The sequence below is a fragment of the Cervus elaphus genome, chromosome 7 (assembly GCF_910594005.1).
Source record: "Cervus elaphus chromosome 7, mCerEla1.1, whole genome shotgun sequence".
NCBI lineage: Eukaryota > Metazoa > Chordata > Mammalia > Artiodactyla > Cervidae > Cervus > Cervus elaphus.
The window spans coordinates 13,729,404-13,746,376 of NC_057821.1; the positions used below are offsets into that span (position 1 = coordinate 13,729,404).

Genomic DNA, 16,973 nt, shown 5'->3' on the forward strand with positions numbered 1-16,973 from the left:
TGTGTTATGCAGGACTCCAAAATGAAGGAGACTTAAAAAGGCAAAAATCACAAGCTTGCAGTTAAATTACATGAACGGTTTATCAAGAATAATAGTTGGAACTGGCAAGAAGTAAGGGTGCTTGTTAAGTAAGGATTTGTTGGGATCTGAAATGGTTGCATAGTTAAGTATAAGGGGAAACCTTGAGACTATAAGGTTGCAGCTGCCAGCAGATGCTGTTTTGAAAATGGTTAGTGGTGTCCTTCACTTTGATACAATTCAGAGAAAATTCAAGTTCTCAGTGGTGCAGAGATGTGTCTGAGACCAGGTTCTCAATGTCAGCCCAACTCCATTTTTTATGTCTAGACTATGATTATTATAATGTCAATTTTCATCAAATATACATATTGAGTATTAAATATATTAAGTGTATTAAAAATTCATATTATTTACATTCTCTCTCCATATATATTTATCAACCACAGTTCTATGTCTCAGCAAGCACAGAAACTGGCATTTACTTGCTGGCAATTAATATTACTTCCCCAGTCTTCTCTGGGCTTCCCTGGTGGCTCAGTGGTAAAGAATCTGCCTGCCAAGCAGGAGACTCAAGTTCAATCCCTGGGTCAAGAAGATGCCCTGGAGAAGGAAATGGCACCCCACTCCAGTATTCTTGCCTGGAGAATCCCATGGACAGAGGAGCCTGGCGAGTTACAGTCGCAAAAGAGTCTGACATGATTTAGCGACCCAGCGACTACAACTCCAGTCTTCTGCATGGAACTCATATGTATCCTACCATGACTTGTCTTAAATGACAGCTCTTTCTTAGAGATTTTCCTCCTGCACTTTCTCTTTTGACACTACAGATTTTTGTGCACACTCTGGCTGGTTCTAGTGAAATTATAAGTGTTGATGTGTTTACTTCCCTCATTAGAAAGATCATTCTTGGCTGTGTAATTGGATAAGACCTGTAACTTCTCTGGATCTTAGTTTCATTATCACTAAAAAGGGAAAATTAAACTAGATGATTTCTAACATTTATTTTCTAGTTCTAAAATTATGTGTCATGAATCTTAACTATCTGGAATCTTTAAGTAATAAAATTTTCTGAAAATTTAATCTGTGCCAACACTTAAGAAATAGTAGTGATTTTTAGATGGGAACCTCATTAAGATTTATTGAATGCTTCCTTGATTTCTTAAGCAAAATATGTTTCAATTTTAGCCTTTCTTTCATGGCTTACATAATGGTATCTCTATACTGGCTTAAATTACTGCGTGTTTCTCAGAAGAGCACTGAGTGCCTATAGAGATGCTCTCTAGCCCCACTGAGCTCAATCAGTACACATATTTTACCATTTATTGAAATTAAATTTTTCTTTGGTTTCAGAAACTAGACAACAATACCTGTTGATACCCTTTGAGAGAAGGCATGATTCTCTTACCAAGTAAAGTGAATTATTTTGTAGAATTCAAAAGCATAAATTTGAACAGAGTGACAGGTAGTTGATGTGACTTCACTAGTATGTATCATCATACTTGATCTTGACGTATTATAGACAGCACAGCTGACTCCTATAGGCCAGTTTCAAGTGTAAGATTGTAATGCACACACAACCCCTGGGTATTGTATATCTTTGTTGTGTCCAATAGTAATTCACAGACATCTAGGTAGTCACTGCCTAAGCAAATTCCCTCTAGTGTGAAGAAGCTAGACCTTAGATTGTGTGTGTGTGTGTGTGTTAGTCATTCAGTTGTGTCAGACTCTTTGCGACTCCATGGTCTGTAGCCCACCAGGCTCCTCTCTCCATAGGATTTCCCAGGTAGGAATATTGGAGTGGGTTGCCATTCCCGTCTTCAGGGGATCTTCCTAACCCAGGGATGGATCCCTGGTCTCCTGCATTGCAAGCAGATTCTTTACTGTCTGAGCCACCGGGGAAGCCCAGACCTTAGACTGTGGCCAAAGGTCAAAGACAAAAGGCAGGATCTATAAGAGAGGAGAGAGAGATTTGAGAAAAAATTAAGCAAAAACTTCAGACAGTTTAAGTTCTTGTTGTACACCTTGGATGCGGGTGGGTCAACAGGTTAGCTGGCACCTGAAAGGTTAGTGTGGGTCTTTCTGTTCTGGAATAGACCAAAGTAGTATATCAAAGAAAATTTCAGCTGTTTATGGGTGCTTTGGAAAACTTGGAGAGGGCAGATGTCGGGTGCAGGTTATAGGTTATCTCTGTGTCTGATGAAGGGTTGCTGGTGTCCCTTCATATGAAGCACCATCTTACTTAGGCCAGGTTTGCACCAGTGACTTCAGAATTTCTCACTAGAAAGCTTCTTTATCTTCTTTTGAAGTAGCTGCTTTGTAATCTGTTCTTTTGCTCTTCAATTATTTACTCTTTTATTCTGTGAGAATAAGAATCTTAGCCATATCCTAAATGCCTATTTATTTTGATGGAGACTTAATTGAATTTTTCCCCTCCTATTCCACTGGGAATGGGGTATGTCCCCTAGGGTCACATCATGATCAGGAGAAGCACTTACACAGTTTGAAAAATCTAGAGGGGTGTGTGTATGTGTGTGCGCGCGCGCTGTCTCACTTAAAAAAATTCTTTCCCTAGCCCCATAAACTTAGTTTCTTTAGATAATGCAGTAGGGAGAAATACATAATATTGTTCACCTGTCTAGCTTCAAGGGTAGTAACAAATTAACATATCACGCTCAACTTATTGAATAGTTTCAAAAGGAAACCTTTTATCATCCTAGGTTTTGAAGTTTTAAGGTGCCCTGCTGGTGGAAGGACTGGATAACATGAGCGCTCAGGAAGGCGACCCACCCCCTCCGGAAGAAGAAGCCCCTCTCTCTTCCGGAGAACCAGCACCTCCTGGTTTCGAAGAGGTTGCCCCTCCGGATCCAGGAGATGAGGCTCCGCCCCCTGCAGAAGAAGAGACTCCTCCTCCTCCTTCCAGCGAGGAGGCCCCAAACCTTCCCGAAGAGGTGTCTGAGGGAGATACAGGCTCTCTTTCCGAGAAAGCCCCTACTTCCTCTTTAAGTGATTATTTGAATCTCCTTCCTTCTGATGAAAGGATAGTTATGCCAGACGATGATGAGTTGGAACCGGGCAGGGTGCGCCCCAGGCCTGCGCCGCGCATGGCCCAGTCCATGCTTTCTGATGGGCTCTCCCAGTCTTCCCGCAGATCATCCAAGTACCACCGAAGTATGAGTGGCATTCCAAATCTACAGGAAACATTAAAGGAGAGACAGGTTTGCTTGTGTTTTTCATATGATCTCAAACGAAACGTTTTGGTGATTTTTCTTCATAACTGCATTTTTTTTAACCTGTGGTTTTCATTCTTTAGGCAAGATACAGAGATGCAAGAGAAAACCGAAAAATGAAAATTGACCCTTCCTACAAATATATATTTGAAATTCTGTCAGAAAAGCTTGGCCTGGACATAGTAACTGTTGAAGAATTAATTTTGGATTGCCCATCTGTAAGTTTGAGTCTTATCACTCTTTTTTAGCTGCTTTTCGAGGAGTAATTGATTAAGAAACATGGATCATTGTGAACAACAAAATATTTAGAAAGAGGCGGTTGGGATTTACCTGATTAGAGAGGAAGCTTTATTTTATGTAATTATAGCCACCTGGATGATATTTCTAGTTTGGCCTACTAGTGTGGAGGAAGGAAGGAAGGAAGAAAGGAAAAGAGTTGGCAACTAGAATTGAGCTAAGATTCTAATTCAGAATGGCTTCAGAAGTTAAGAGGAATAGTATAGCACAGGTAGAGTGATATTTTAAAAGTACAGGTTATATAACTTGCAAGTGAAAATTATTTGGATAGAAAAACAAACTGCAGAAATAGAGCTAGGGCACAGTGACTGTTGCATGAATATATTGGAAAACAGTGAGGTGATTACCATGTATCTCTGCATGCCAGGGACACCCTACTGCCTACTTTTCTGGCATAATTATTAACAGTTCCTCCTTTCACTCCAAAAACGGTCCCAGTTTTGGATGATGAATTTACTGTATGTGGTCACCCTAGTTATAGTAATATATGATAAACTGAGTTTCATAACAGTTCCCAGAAGCAGTGTTATAGCTTCCTTATAGCTCAGGTTCTAAATTAATTTTCTTTGAAAAAAATTTGATACTTTTTGTTGTAAATTCCTTTTGGACATTGATTCTCTTTAAAAAATATTTATTTTTATTTATTTATTTTTGGCTGCTTTGGGTCTTTGTTGCTTTGAACGGGCTTTCTCTGGTTGTGGTGAGTGAGGGCTGCACATTTGTGGTCTGCGGGCTTCTCATTATGGTGGCTTCTCTTGTTGTGGAGCATGTGCCCTAGGCTCGTGGGCTTCAGTAGTTGCAGTGCATGGGCTCAGTAGTTATGGATCTGAGGCTCTAGAGTGAGGACTCAGTAGCTGTGGCACACAGGCCTAGTTGTTCCGTGGCATATGGAATCCTTCTGGACCAAGGATTGAATCTGTGCCTCCTGCATTGGTAGGCAGATTCCTATCCACTGTGGCACCAGGAAAGTCCTAAATTAATTTTCAATAAAATTACTGTTAACTGCTTGTGCTTGCCATCAAGTCTAGGAGTGACCTGGATCAGTGAAAGTCCCAGTTTCTCAGGTCACCAAAGTTCCATGTGGGAATGTGGATGTGGCCAAAGATGGCTTTGAGGGTATGCAGGCTGTTAGCCGAGTAGACCCTGTGCTGAAGGGCCTTGTACTTGGAGTAATGATCTCCTGTTGCCATCTTGAAATTATTAATAATTTTTAAACATTTGGTTCTGCATTTTCATTTTATACCAGGCCCCACAGATTCTGTAATCTGTACTGGCTATGGGTCATACCACCCAATGGCAACAGGATTCTCTTTGCTACTCTCAAGCTGTTTTGTTTGTATTGCTTTTAAAAAATTATTTATTCATGGCTGTGCTGGGTCTTTGTTACTGAGTGGGCTTTTCTCTGGTTGTATAGAGTAGGGTATACAGTCTAGTTGGAGTGTGTGGGCTTCTCATTGCAGTGACTTCTCTTGTGGAACATGGGCTCTAGGGCATGTGGGCTTCAGAGTTGCAGCATGTGGGTTCAACGGTTACAGCTCCTAGGCTCTAGAGCACAGGCTTAGTTGCTCCGACACATGTGGGATCTTCCCGGATCGGGGATGGAATCTGTGTTTCCTGCATTGACAGGCGGATTCTTTACTGCTGGGCCACCATTTGTCTCAATCTCTCCTGGCCTCCTTTCCTTACCATTTTGGCTCCTCTGCCAACTCTTTTTGTGTGTCTGCCTGTTCTCCTAGTAGAAGAAAGTAACATAAAACAGCCCTGTACTCATCACTGAATGGATGACCAAGAGATGAAGGAAAGGCAAATTTCTAAAAAAAAGTGTTTCTCAGATGGCCCAGGCTTCAGGCCTGTCCCAAGAACCATTCCTGTGCTTGGTTAAGGAGGAAACTATATAGGTGATCAACCTTGTTTCACCTGAAATTTGCAAGGCCACATAGTTGGCTGACTTCATAATTGGAATCCCAGTAGCTTTGCAGAAGTTTTAGGCATAGACATGGGGACTGGGCAGTGCCTTCAGAGGAGGACTGATGCTAGGACTCGGGAGATGGGTGCCTACAGAGGTGGTAATATCACCCTTAAGTATTGATATTCGCCCCCTGGTTTTCTTGACTGGCATTTTCTGCTTGGAGGAAGTTTTTCTCACTGGCTAGAAGAGATGGGAATACCAGACCACCTGACCCACCTCTTGAGAAACCCATATGCAGGTCAGGAAGCAACAGTTAGAACTGGACGTGGAACAACAGACGGCTTCCAAATAGGAAAAGGAGTACGTCAAGGCTATATATTGTCACCCTGCTTATTTAACTTATATGCAGAGTACATCATGAGAAACGCTGGGCTGGAAGAAGCACAAGCTGGAATCAAGATTGCTGGGAGAAATATCAATAACCTCAGATATGCAGATGACACCACCCTTATGGCAGAAAGTGAAGAGGAACTAAAAAGCCTCTTGATAAAAGTGAAAGAGGAGAGTGAAAAAGTTGGCTTAAAGCTCAACATTCAGAAAACTAAGATCATGGCATCTGGTCCCATCACTTCATGGGAAATAGATGGGGAAACAGTGTCAGACTTTATTTTTGGGGGCTCCAAAATCACTGCAGATGGTGATTGCAGCCATGAAATTAAAAGATGCTTACTCCTTGGAAGGAAAGTTATGACCAACCTAGACAGCATATTAAAAAGCAAAGACATTACTTTGCCAGCAAAGGTCCATCTAGTTAAGGCTATGGTTTTTCCAGTGGTCATGTATGGATGTGAGAGTTGGACTGTGAAGAAAGCTGAGTGCCGAAGAATTGATGCTTTTGAACTGTGGTGTTGGAGAAGACTCGAGAGTCCCTTGGACTGCACGGAGATCCAACCAGTCCATCCTGAAGGAGATCAGTCCTGGGTGTTCATTGGAAGGACTGATGTTGAAGCTGAAACTCCAGTACTTTGGCCACCTCATGTGAAGAGCTGACTCATTGGAAAATACCCTGATGCTGGGAGGGATTGGGGGCAGGAGGAGAAGGGGACAACAGAGGATGAGATGGCTGGATGGCATCACCGACTCAATGGACATGAGTTTGAGTAAACTCCGGGAGTTGGTGATGGACAGGGAGGCCTGGCGTGCTGTGATTCATGGGGTCGCAAAGAGTTGGACATGACTGAGCGACTGAAGAGAGAGAGAGAGAGAGCATGCTGGAGTGCCTGGTAGCTGCAAACCATTCCACTTGTCATTCCAGGAGTATGTCTTGGATTTGGGTTTATGTGGTTAAGTTGTTCCTTAAGACTATCATGGACCAGGCCAGATACTGCTAAGGTAGCAAGAAATGGGAAATCTAGGATTAAGGGAAAAGTCAGGCCAAGAAAGGTGTTTCCTTAAGAGTTCCTTCTGAGTTGCAAAGCCACAGTGGAACGGAGATCATACAGCCAGGAATGGAGACAAATGTCAAAATCTGGGAGAGATTAGAGTGCTTATTTGGTTACATGTTCAAAGCCAGGACTTATAGTAGATTGGCATCATGATTAGTGAATGCATGAGGAAGCAGATGGAACAAGGAGCAGGGGATGGTACGTTTTGTTGTGTGGTTTAGGAAACTGAGTGCATGAAGAACAACTGTGTTGGTTGGTTAGTTTGTTGGCTTTCAGATCCATTCTCTTTTGCTGTGCTCCACCCTGTTCTGTTACCTGGAAGACTGACCTTTCTGGAATCTACCACGTGGGCTCACTTGCTCTCTTGCTTCCATGTGGCTCAGCCTCTGGGAGGTACCAGTAGGAGACTGGAGGGCATAGGGTAAAGAAGCCTGATCCTTCCCTCCTTGGTCGTGATTCTGACCATGTTCTCCCAAGCAGTCCCTCTCCCCCAGCTCCTTCTTTCAACCTGCTTCCTGCTGTTCCCCCATGCCCACCCTTCCAGGTCTTGAGGTGGTACTGGTTTTCCTCTGTTGGTTCATTTTATTATAGTTTCCTAGTCATTCTATTGGGCTTCCCCAGGTGGCTCAGTGATAAAGAATCTGCCTGGAATGCTGGAGACCTGGGTTTGATCCCTGGTTGGAGAAGATCCCCTGGAGAAGGAAATGGCAACCCACTCCAGTATTCTTGCCTGGGAAATCCCATGGACAGAGGAGCCTGGTGGGCTACAGTCCATGGGGTCACAAAAGAGTTGGACATGACTTAGCCACTAAACAAGTCATTTCTCTTTTACTTAACAGCTGGACGCATTTACTCTCTTTTTTATGAAAGATGGTTGTAAGACACTGAAATTTTTGTACCAAGAAGGAGATGTACCTGGTTTTGGTAAGTATGTTCTGCAAGGGTAATGTGCCAGCTGTTCATGAATGAATGTGAAAATGTAGCATATCTTTTCTCTTATACGTAGACAATCCTGTATTTATAAAGGAAATTTACCAGGAGCTTACAGGATTACTATAATGATTGAAGAAGAAAGCATCCTTATAAAAGTCATTGACTTCCCCTGGGAATATACATTTTCACTAGGGTTTAATTGCCTTTTCCCTGAAACAGGTAGAGAGCCCTTTTGTACACATGTTGTCAGATGACCAGAAATAGTCAGGAAGCTAGCTGAAAGCACAGCCGTTGCTCCCTGTGGTCCTAGGTGAGCATCCTGTGTCTGCTGCAGCTGTAGCTGGAATATCTGGCTTTCCCTACTTTTCATGTTATTCCAAAAAGAATTGCTACTTTGCCAGGTTGGTAAACTTTTGTCTTAATAAGTAGGTACATGGCCCATCCTTTGGTCTTAGGCTACTTATCTTGTAAATCCAGTGGATTTTACCTTCACTGTGTCCCCTCTGTTGGTTCTTTCTTGCTTTCCTCCTCTGCTGCCTTTAAGCTAGGCTCATGTCTCATGCCTGGATTCTAGATCCAAAAATAGTATCTGTTGTCAGATTCCCTCTCTGAAATCTACACTACTTATTCTTGGTAAGTAAACCTTTTATTAAGCCCAAACTCTTCATTTATTGCACCAAGGCCTGTCATAACCTGGACACACAGTATTTGTTTAGTTGGATCTCCTAGTCTCCTGTTAACCAGAACTTGCTGCCCCCTGTAAGTCAGTCTTCATTGTTCTCTGTTCATACCAGAGTTATTTCTGTGCCCTTTTCTCCACTCTCCAACCTGACTGTCTCTGAATGCCTTTCTTCTCTCTACCCAGACAAATCCTACCCCTCTTCGGGATCACTTTATGCCTTCTCTTTTCTTCAGAGCCTTCCCAGAGTTTTCCAAACCATGTCCATCACTCTCCTTCAGACTCCCGTCTCTTTTAGAGTTTGCCGTGTAAAATAGAGCGCTTGATGACGTTCTTCTCTTTTCATCTTGTCATTGTTGTTCAGATGCTCAGTCGTGTCTGAGTCTTTGAGACCCTGTGGACTGCAGCACACCAGGCTTCCCTGTCCTTCACTATCTCCCAGAGTTTGCTCAGAATCATGTCCATGTCCATTGAGTCAGTGATGCCATCCAACCATCTCATTCTCCGTCTCTCCCTTCTCCTATCCTCAATCTTTCCCAGCATCTGGGTCTTTTCTAATGAGGTTGGCTCTTCACATCAGATGGCCAAGGTATTGGAGCTTCAGCTTCAGCATCAGTCTTTCCAATGAATATTCAGGGTTGGTTTCTTTTAGGATGGACTTGTTTGATCTCCTTGCAGTCCAAGGGACTCTCAAGAGTCTTCAAACACTGAAAATAGATACCTAATTAAATGATAAGTTTTCATTGAAATTAGCTCAAGGAAGGATTTCATATAAGTTGGGTGCTGTGAGAATATTTAGTAGGGGACAGGATCTTCTTAGGGGAGTCACTGAAGGTTTCCCCAAGAGGTGGCATTCTACCTGAGATATGTAAGATTAGCAAGGATTAGGGAGGTAGAAGGTGGACGATGGGATGGCAGAAGAGTTTGCATGAAGGCCCTGCCTGAGGCCAGACCGGAAGGAGCAAAGTGCAGAGCTCAGGGAAAGGCACCCGAGGAGGTGGCAACGTTATGATTTGCAATTACTGACATCTTTTTGTAGGCAAAAAATTTTACCCCACAATCATATTGAAAACTTCTTATAATAAAGTGAGGCAAGGAACACCAATATAAGATTCACAGTAATTTATCACATTTATTCAGTTACGTGATCATATGCTAAGTTCTTGACTTTTGTTTTCAGAATGTGGTCGAACTATTGCTGGAGCAACCAAAGGGGCAAAAATGATGAGATTGTATGTAGACAACGCAGCCCCAGAGAAACTGAAAGGACAGTGTGTATTTTTTGTTCGCTGTCGCAACGATATCCCTATAAATACTAAAAATATTCAGGAAGTATGTTTACTTTTTTTCAAATATATAGTTAAATATTTTTGCCAGCTTTATTGTGATACAGTTGACATATAATGTTATGTAAGTTTAAGGTATGCAAAGAATTTATTTAATACATTGTGAGATGATTACCACCATAGCATTAACTTCATATAATTAACTGCTTTTCTTTTTTGGTAATGATGTTTAAGATCTACTCCCTTAGCAACTTTTTTCTTTTTTAAGGTTTCTTTTTGATGTGGACCATTTTTAAACCCTTTATTGCACTTATTACAATATTGCTTCTGTTTTATGTTTTGATGTTTTGGCTTCAAGGTATGTGGGTTCTTAGCTCCCCAGTCAAAGATCAAACTTGCATATCCCCTACATTAGAAGGTGAAGTCTTAACCACTGGATTGCTGGGGATATCCCAGCAGCTTTCAAGTATATGATATAGTAATTTATGCTTTTGAACTGTGGTGTTGGAGAAGACTCTTGAGAGTCCCTTGGACTGCAAGGAGATCAAACCAGGCCATCCTAAAGGAAATCAGTCCTGAATATTCATTGGAAGGACTGATGCTGAAGCTGAAACTCTAATACTTTGGCCACCTGATGTGAAGAACTAACTCATTGGAAAAGACCCTGATGCTGGGCAAAATTGAAGGCAGGAGGAGAAGGGGACAGAGGATGGGATGGTTGGATGGCATCACTGACTCAATGGACAGGAATTTGAGCAAGCTCCGGGAGTTGGTGATGGGCAGGGAAGCCTGACGTGCTGCATTCCATGGGGTTGCAAAGAGTTGGACATGACTGAGCAACTGAATGGAACTAATTGTTGACTATGGGGCTTCCCAGGTGGTGCTAGTGGTAAAGAACCTGTCTGCCAGTGCAGGAGACACAAGAGACTCGGGATTGATCCCTGGGTTGGGAAGATCCCCTGGAGGAGGGCATAGCAACCCACTCGAGTCTTCTTGCCTGGAGAATCCACTGGACAGAGGAGCCTGGCGGGCTGTGGTCCACAGGGTTGCAAAGAGTCGGACATGACTGAGTGACTTAGCATGGCACATTGTTAACTATAGTCACCGTGTTGTATCTTATATCCCCAGAACCTAGTCATCTTATAACTGAAAGTTTGTACCCTTTCACCAGCAGTTTTTTTGTGTCAAAGTTCTGGGCAGAAGCCTAGTTTCATTGTTCTGTCTTTGCACTGACAGTTTTCTGGTCTCCTTTTCGTAGACAGGGCAACTGTCAACCTAGAACTTTCTTTTTGCAGGAGGCTCAATTTCATTTCCCTCACATTGTGTATGCTCCAGGCCATAACTTCTTCCCTGGGCAGAATTTAAAGCACCAGAGAAAAAATGTTTGCTTGATGAGCCAGCATCTGAATGGTTAAATGTGGGCAGAATATAAATTTGTTGATTTTAGAACCCTAATATTCACCACTTAAGTTTTCCTAATAGTTTATAAGATGTATTGTCTATACTTACTTCAGTGTAAAAATAGATTTTGGTTTTCATTTCTTAATGGGACCAGCATATAAAATAACCTTTGAACATTATCCTTCCAGGAAGTGCTATTTACTGTTCTGGATGCATCGGAAGGACTGCTAGTTGGGATTAGAAATATGCTGGCAAATATATTTCTACCGGCTATTCTTGCGACAAATAATTGGGGTGCTTTAAACCAGTCCCAGCAAGGAGAATCCGAGAAACACGTTTTCACTGAAACCATCAACAGATACCTTTCCTTTTTAGATGGTAAGTATAATATTTAATGTTTAATAAATTATTATAAATAAGCAAATTAGCTATGAGATATGTTATTAAAAATAAACATTAGAGGAAAAATTTCCATCTTAAAAGGTGATGTTAATCAAAGTAATTATGGGACCTAGAGATAAGATATTTAATCATTACAACTTCTCTTTCCAGGAATTTTTGAAGGCATAAGATGCATTTTCTTTTATATTTTCTGTTGAGGAAGAAGTCTCTTCCTATATTATTTGTGAAAATTTTTACCATATTTAAAAATATATACTTTATTATTAACTCTGTTTAAAATATACATCATTTCATATTGATAAAAATAAATTTTAATAATCATAGCACAGTCTAATGCTCAATTAGAATTATACTTCTATAAAATATTAAATCTCTAACATTTTAGTAATTACAGCTTGAAACCACACATTGATGTTTAACACACTGACATTAATCATCTCTTCTCAATATTATTTTTTCCCTTTTAGGTGCTAGAATAAGTATTGAGGGAACAGTTAAGTTAAAGAAAATAGACAATGTTGATTTTTCAAAACTGTATACCTTTGAAGGCGTGACGCTTGCAGCGAACAATTCAGAAACTGTTCGTCAACTAGAGGACGTGCTGATGATATGGTACAAACAGATCGAACAGGTGAGCTGGCTTGAGTGACTTTGTCAGATGTGAGCTGTGGTTCTCATCTGTGTCCTAATCATTGTATTTTGTTCCTTAACGTAAAAGGAAGAGGCGCCTTCCAGATTCTACTATGAAATTCAGCCTCTTCTTGATTCCAGTGCAAAATCATCATTCTCTTTGGATCATTTAAAATCACCTTTAAGATATTTCTCAATTTAAGGAGGAAACCGTAACAGTATGGCTTGAGGATAAAATAATAAAGAATCAGGAATAGCTAGCATTCATCTGCAATATTTTATATATTGTTTATGCTTTTCGTTAGAGAGGAAAAGAACACAATGAAGAGCCTGTGTCCAAAATGCTGGATAATTAATAAATGCTTCTTGGTTCATCAGTGAAATTGTCTGTGTTGACAGAGAGGTTCAAACTAGGCTCATTCATATTAGTGCTGCAGTTGCAAGTCTGCAGCTCTGTGGCCAAATACATTTTCTCTGTCAGTAAGAAAAGCAGTGATAGGAATGGTGTCACATTCTGAGAGGTGCCAACTTACACTACAAAGGCTGCTTCCAAACTGGATACAATATAATTGCTCTAAATAGGCTCTAGAAACCAGCTCACAGATCTCCAGTTCATGAGCACAGGAGAGTGGAACTGGAGTAGAAAATCTTTAATTGAGTGAGGACTAGGGGAGAAAAGTCTTGAGCAAGCAATAGTTAGAGAACATTTCTGATTTTACCTCTCTCAGAACTGTTAGAAGGAGGGAAGTGTAGTTAAGAGCGGAGAACCTGGAGGAGTTTTGTAAACTCCATCAAGGCCTGGAGTGCTTACCCCAGAATTTGCTTCCAGGTGTCACCAGGTAATAAAAATGAGTAATTGTCCACCTGCAGCTACCTTTAATGCCACTGAGGAAGGAGGGGAGTTGTAAGCCATTGTGGAAGTCAAGCTCTGTCCTGCACAGAGCTGAGGAGATCTCCTCCAGTTTTCATGATCAATCAAAATGGATCTTCTTTTATAAAAATGAGCAAGCAAAAGATAATAGCTTAACATGAGGATATTAGGCAACTTGAAATAAGAAAATCAAGTTGGCCAACTGCAGCAAATGGTCTCCAGTTAAGCAGAATCAGTGCAAGAAATCTTTAAAAATCACATCTAGGACTTCCTTGGTGGCACAGTGGATAAAGATCTGCCTGCCAATACAGGGGACATGTGTTCGATCCCTGGTCCAGGAAAATTAGACATGGCTGTGGAACAACTGAAGCCAGAGTCTGCGCTCTAGAACCTGTGCTCTGAAACAAGAGAAGCCACCACAATAGGAAGCCTGCACACTGCAAGGAGGACCACAACAGTATGGCTTGGGGATGAAATCATAAAGAATCAGGAATAGCTAGCATTTATCTGCAATATTTTATATATCGTTAATGCTTCTCGTTAGAGGAAAAGAACACAATGAGGAGTCTGTAGCCACAATGCTAGATAATTAATAAATGCTTCTTGGTTTATCAGTGAGATTGTCTGTGTTGACAGAGAGGTTCAAACTCACCAACCCACTCACCACAACTAGAGAAAGCCTATGTGCAGCAAAAAAGACCCAGCACAGCCAATAAATAAATCAATATTAAAAAACTACATCTAAAATAAACCTGACCTCTTGTCATACACAAAAATTAATTCAGGATGGATCATCGCTAAAACTAAAAGAAGAGATACATGCAACAAGATGAATGAATCTCAAAAACATGCTGTGAACAAATCCAGCTTTTAAAGAGTAGTGTGAAAAGTAGAACAAAAACTATAGATAAGTCAGAACATAATGTAGGGCTGTATTAATATCTAGTTAAGACAGATGGAAAAGAAAAACCTGACATACTGGACTACATCAAAAAATTAAAGTAATATCCATATGGCAGAAATCACTGTAAGCAGCATTAAAAGATAGTTGACTTTCTGGGAGAAAAATATTATCAGCATGTGTAACAAAGAGTTAGTATCCATAATATATAAAGAACTTGTTCTTCTTTGGGATTGGAATGAAAACTGACCTTTTCCAGTCCTGTGGCTACTGTTGAGTTTTCCAAATTTGCTGACATGCTGAGTACAGCACTTCAATAGCATTCTTCCCTGGAGACCCCCATGGACAGTATGAAAAGGCAAAAAGATATGATGCTTCAAGATGAGTCCCCCAGGTTGGAAGGTGTTCAATATGCTACCACGGTGAAGTGGAGGGCAATTACTAATAGCTCCAGTAAGAATGAAGTAGCTGGGCCAAAGCCGGAATGGGTGCTTGGCTGGGGACATGTCTGGTGGTGAAAGTAAAGTTAGATGTTGTAAAGAACAGTATTGCATAGGAAGCTGGAATGTTAGGTCCACGAATCAAGGTAAATTGGACATGGTCAAGCAGGAGATAGTAAGGCTGAATATCAACATCCTAGGAATCAGTGAACTATAATGGATGGGAATGGGAGAATTTAATTCAGATGACCATTATATCTACTATTGTGGGCAAGAATCCCTTAGAAGAAATGGAGTAGCTGTCATAGTCAATTATAGAATGCAGTACTTGAGTACAATCTCGGAAATGACAGAATGATCCTAGTTCATTTTCAAGGTAAACCATTCAACATCACAGTAATCCAAGTTTATGCCCCAACTACTGATGTCGAAAAAGATGAAGTTGAACAGTTCTAGGAAGACCTACAAAACCTAGAGCTAACACCAAAATAAATAAATAAATAAAATAAAAAGAGATGTCCTTTTCATCATAGAGGATTGGAATGGAAATGTAGGAAGTCAAGAGATACCAGAATAACAGGCAAGTTTGGCCTTGGAGTACAAAATGAAGCAGGGCAAAGGCTAACATTTTTGCCAAGAGAATGCACGGGTCGTTGCAAATGCCCCCTTAGAACAACTCAAGAGATGATTCTACACATGGACATCACCAGATGGTCAATACCAAGGTCAGGTTGATTGCCCTTTGCAGCCAAAGATGGAGAAGCTCTATACAGTCAGCAAAAGTAAGATCAGGAGCTGACTATAGCTTAAATCATGACCTCCTTATTGCAAAATTCAGGCTTAAATTGAAGAAAATAGGGAAAACATCTAGGTCATTCAGATATGTTCTAAATTCCTTATGATTATACAGTGGAAGTGTCAAATAGATTCAAGGAATTAGACCTGGTAGACAGAGTTCCTGAAGAACTATGGATGGAGGTTCATAATGTTGTACAGTGTTTTTGAGATGATTTTGGAGGCAATGACCAAACCATCTCAAAGAGAAAGAAATGCAAGAAGGCAAAGTAGTGGACTGAGGAGCTTTACAGATATCTGAGGAAAGAAGAGATGCTAAAAACAAAGGAGAAAGGCAAAGATATACCCAACTGAATGCAGAGTTACAGAGAATAGCAAGGAGAGATAAGAAGGCCTTCTTAAATGAATAATGCAAAGAAGTAGAGGAAAGCAATAGAATGGGAAAAATTAGAAATCTCTTCAGGAAAATAGAAGATATCAAAGGAACATCTCATGCAAGGATGGGCAGGATAAAGGACGAAAATGCTAAGGACCTAACACAAGCAGATGTAGATGACTTTCTGGAACTCTCTTGCTTTTTCGATGATCCAACGGATGTTGGCAATTTAATCTCTTGTTCCTTTGTCTTTTCTAAATTCAGCTTGAACGTCTGCAAGTTCACGGTTCATGTACTGTTGAGGCCTGGCTTGGAGAATTTTGAGCATTACTTTGCTAGTATGTGAGATGAGTGCAACTGTATGGTAGTTTGAACATTCTTTGGCATTGCCTTTCTTTAAGATTAGAATGAAAATTGACCTTTTCCAGTCCTGTGGCCACTGCTGAGTTTTCCAAATTTGCTGGCATGTTGAGTGCAGCACTTTCACAGCATCATCTTTTAGGATTTGAAATAGCTTAGCTGGAATTCTATCACCACCACTAGCTTTGTTCGTAGTGATGCTTCATAAGGCCCACTTGACTTCGCATTCCAGAATGTCTGGCTCTTGGTGAGTGATCACACCATCATGGTTATCTGGGTTATGAAGACCTTTTTTTGTATAGTTCTGTGTATTCTTGCCACCTCTTCTTAATATATTCTGTTTCTGATATTGTAAGATATCTTAATATCTTCAGTGATCTGTTGGATCATCAAAAAAGCAAGAGAATTCCAGAAAAACATCTACTTCTGCTTTATTGATTATGTCAAAGCCCTTGACTGTTTGGATCACAATAAACTGTGGAAAATTCTTCAAGAGTTGGGAATACCAGAGCACCTGACCAGCTTCTTGAGAAACCTGTATGCAGGTCAGGAAGCAACAGTTAGAACTGGACATGGAACAACAGACTGGTTCCAAATTGGGAAAGGAGTACGTCAAGGCTGTATATTGTCACCTTGCTTATTTAACTTAAATGCAGAGTACATCATGAGAAACTCTGGGCTGGAGGAAGCACAAGCTGGAATCAAGATTGCTGGGGAAATATCAATAACCTCAGATATGCAGGTGACACCACCCTTACAGCAGAAAGCGAAGAAGAACTAAAGAGCCTTTTGATGAAAGTGAAAGAGTAGAGTGAAAAAGTTGGCTTAAAGCTCAACATTCAGAAAACTAAGATCATGGCATCTGGTCCCAACACTTCATGGCAAATAGATGGGGAAACAATGGAAACAGTGGCAGACTTTATTCTTTTGGGCTCCAAAATCACTGCAGATTGTGACTGCAGTCATCCAGTTAAAAGATGCTTGCTGCTTGGAAGGAAAGCTC

The 16,973-nt window shown here is 40.9% G+C and overlaps 1 protein-coding gene across 2 annotated transcripts in view; it reads left to right on the forward strand.

Annotated features, from left to right (window-relative positions):
* Window positions 1–3,149: 3,149 nt before the first annotated feature.
* DNAH8 (dynein axonemal heavy chain 8) overlaps window positions 3,150–16,973 on the forward strand; it is a 311,786-nt gene continuing 297,962 nt past the window's right edge. Inside the window, exons 1-6 of one of the 2 annotated variants that reach the window (XM_043907360.1) lie at window positions 3,150–3,233; window positions 3,329–3,463; window positions 7,736–7,820; window positions 9,689–9,840; window positions 11,384–11,573; window positions 12,065–12,228. In XM_043907360.1, coding sequence (XP_043763295.1) covers window positions 3,189–3,233; window positions 3,329–3,463; window positions 7,736–7,820; window positions 9,689–9,840; window positions 11,384–11,573; window positions 12,065–12,228 — 771 coding nt within the window. In that variant the 5' untranslated portion in view covers window positions 3,150–3,188. Of the gene's footprint in view, window positions 3,234–3,328; window positions 3,464–7,735; window positions 7,821–9,688; window positions 9,841–11,383; window positions 11,574–12,064; window positions 12,229–16,973 lie in introns of those variants that run through there. The other variant, XM_043907362.1, reaches the window with a different exon arrangement.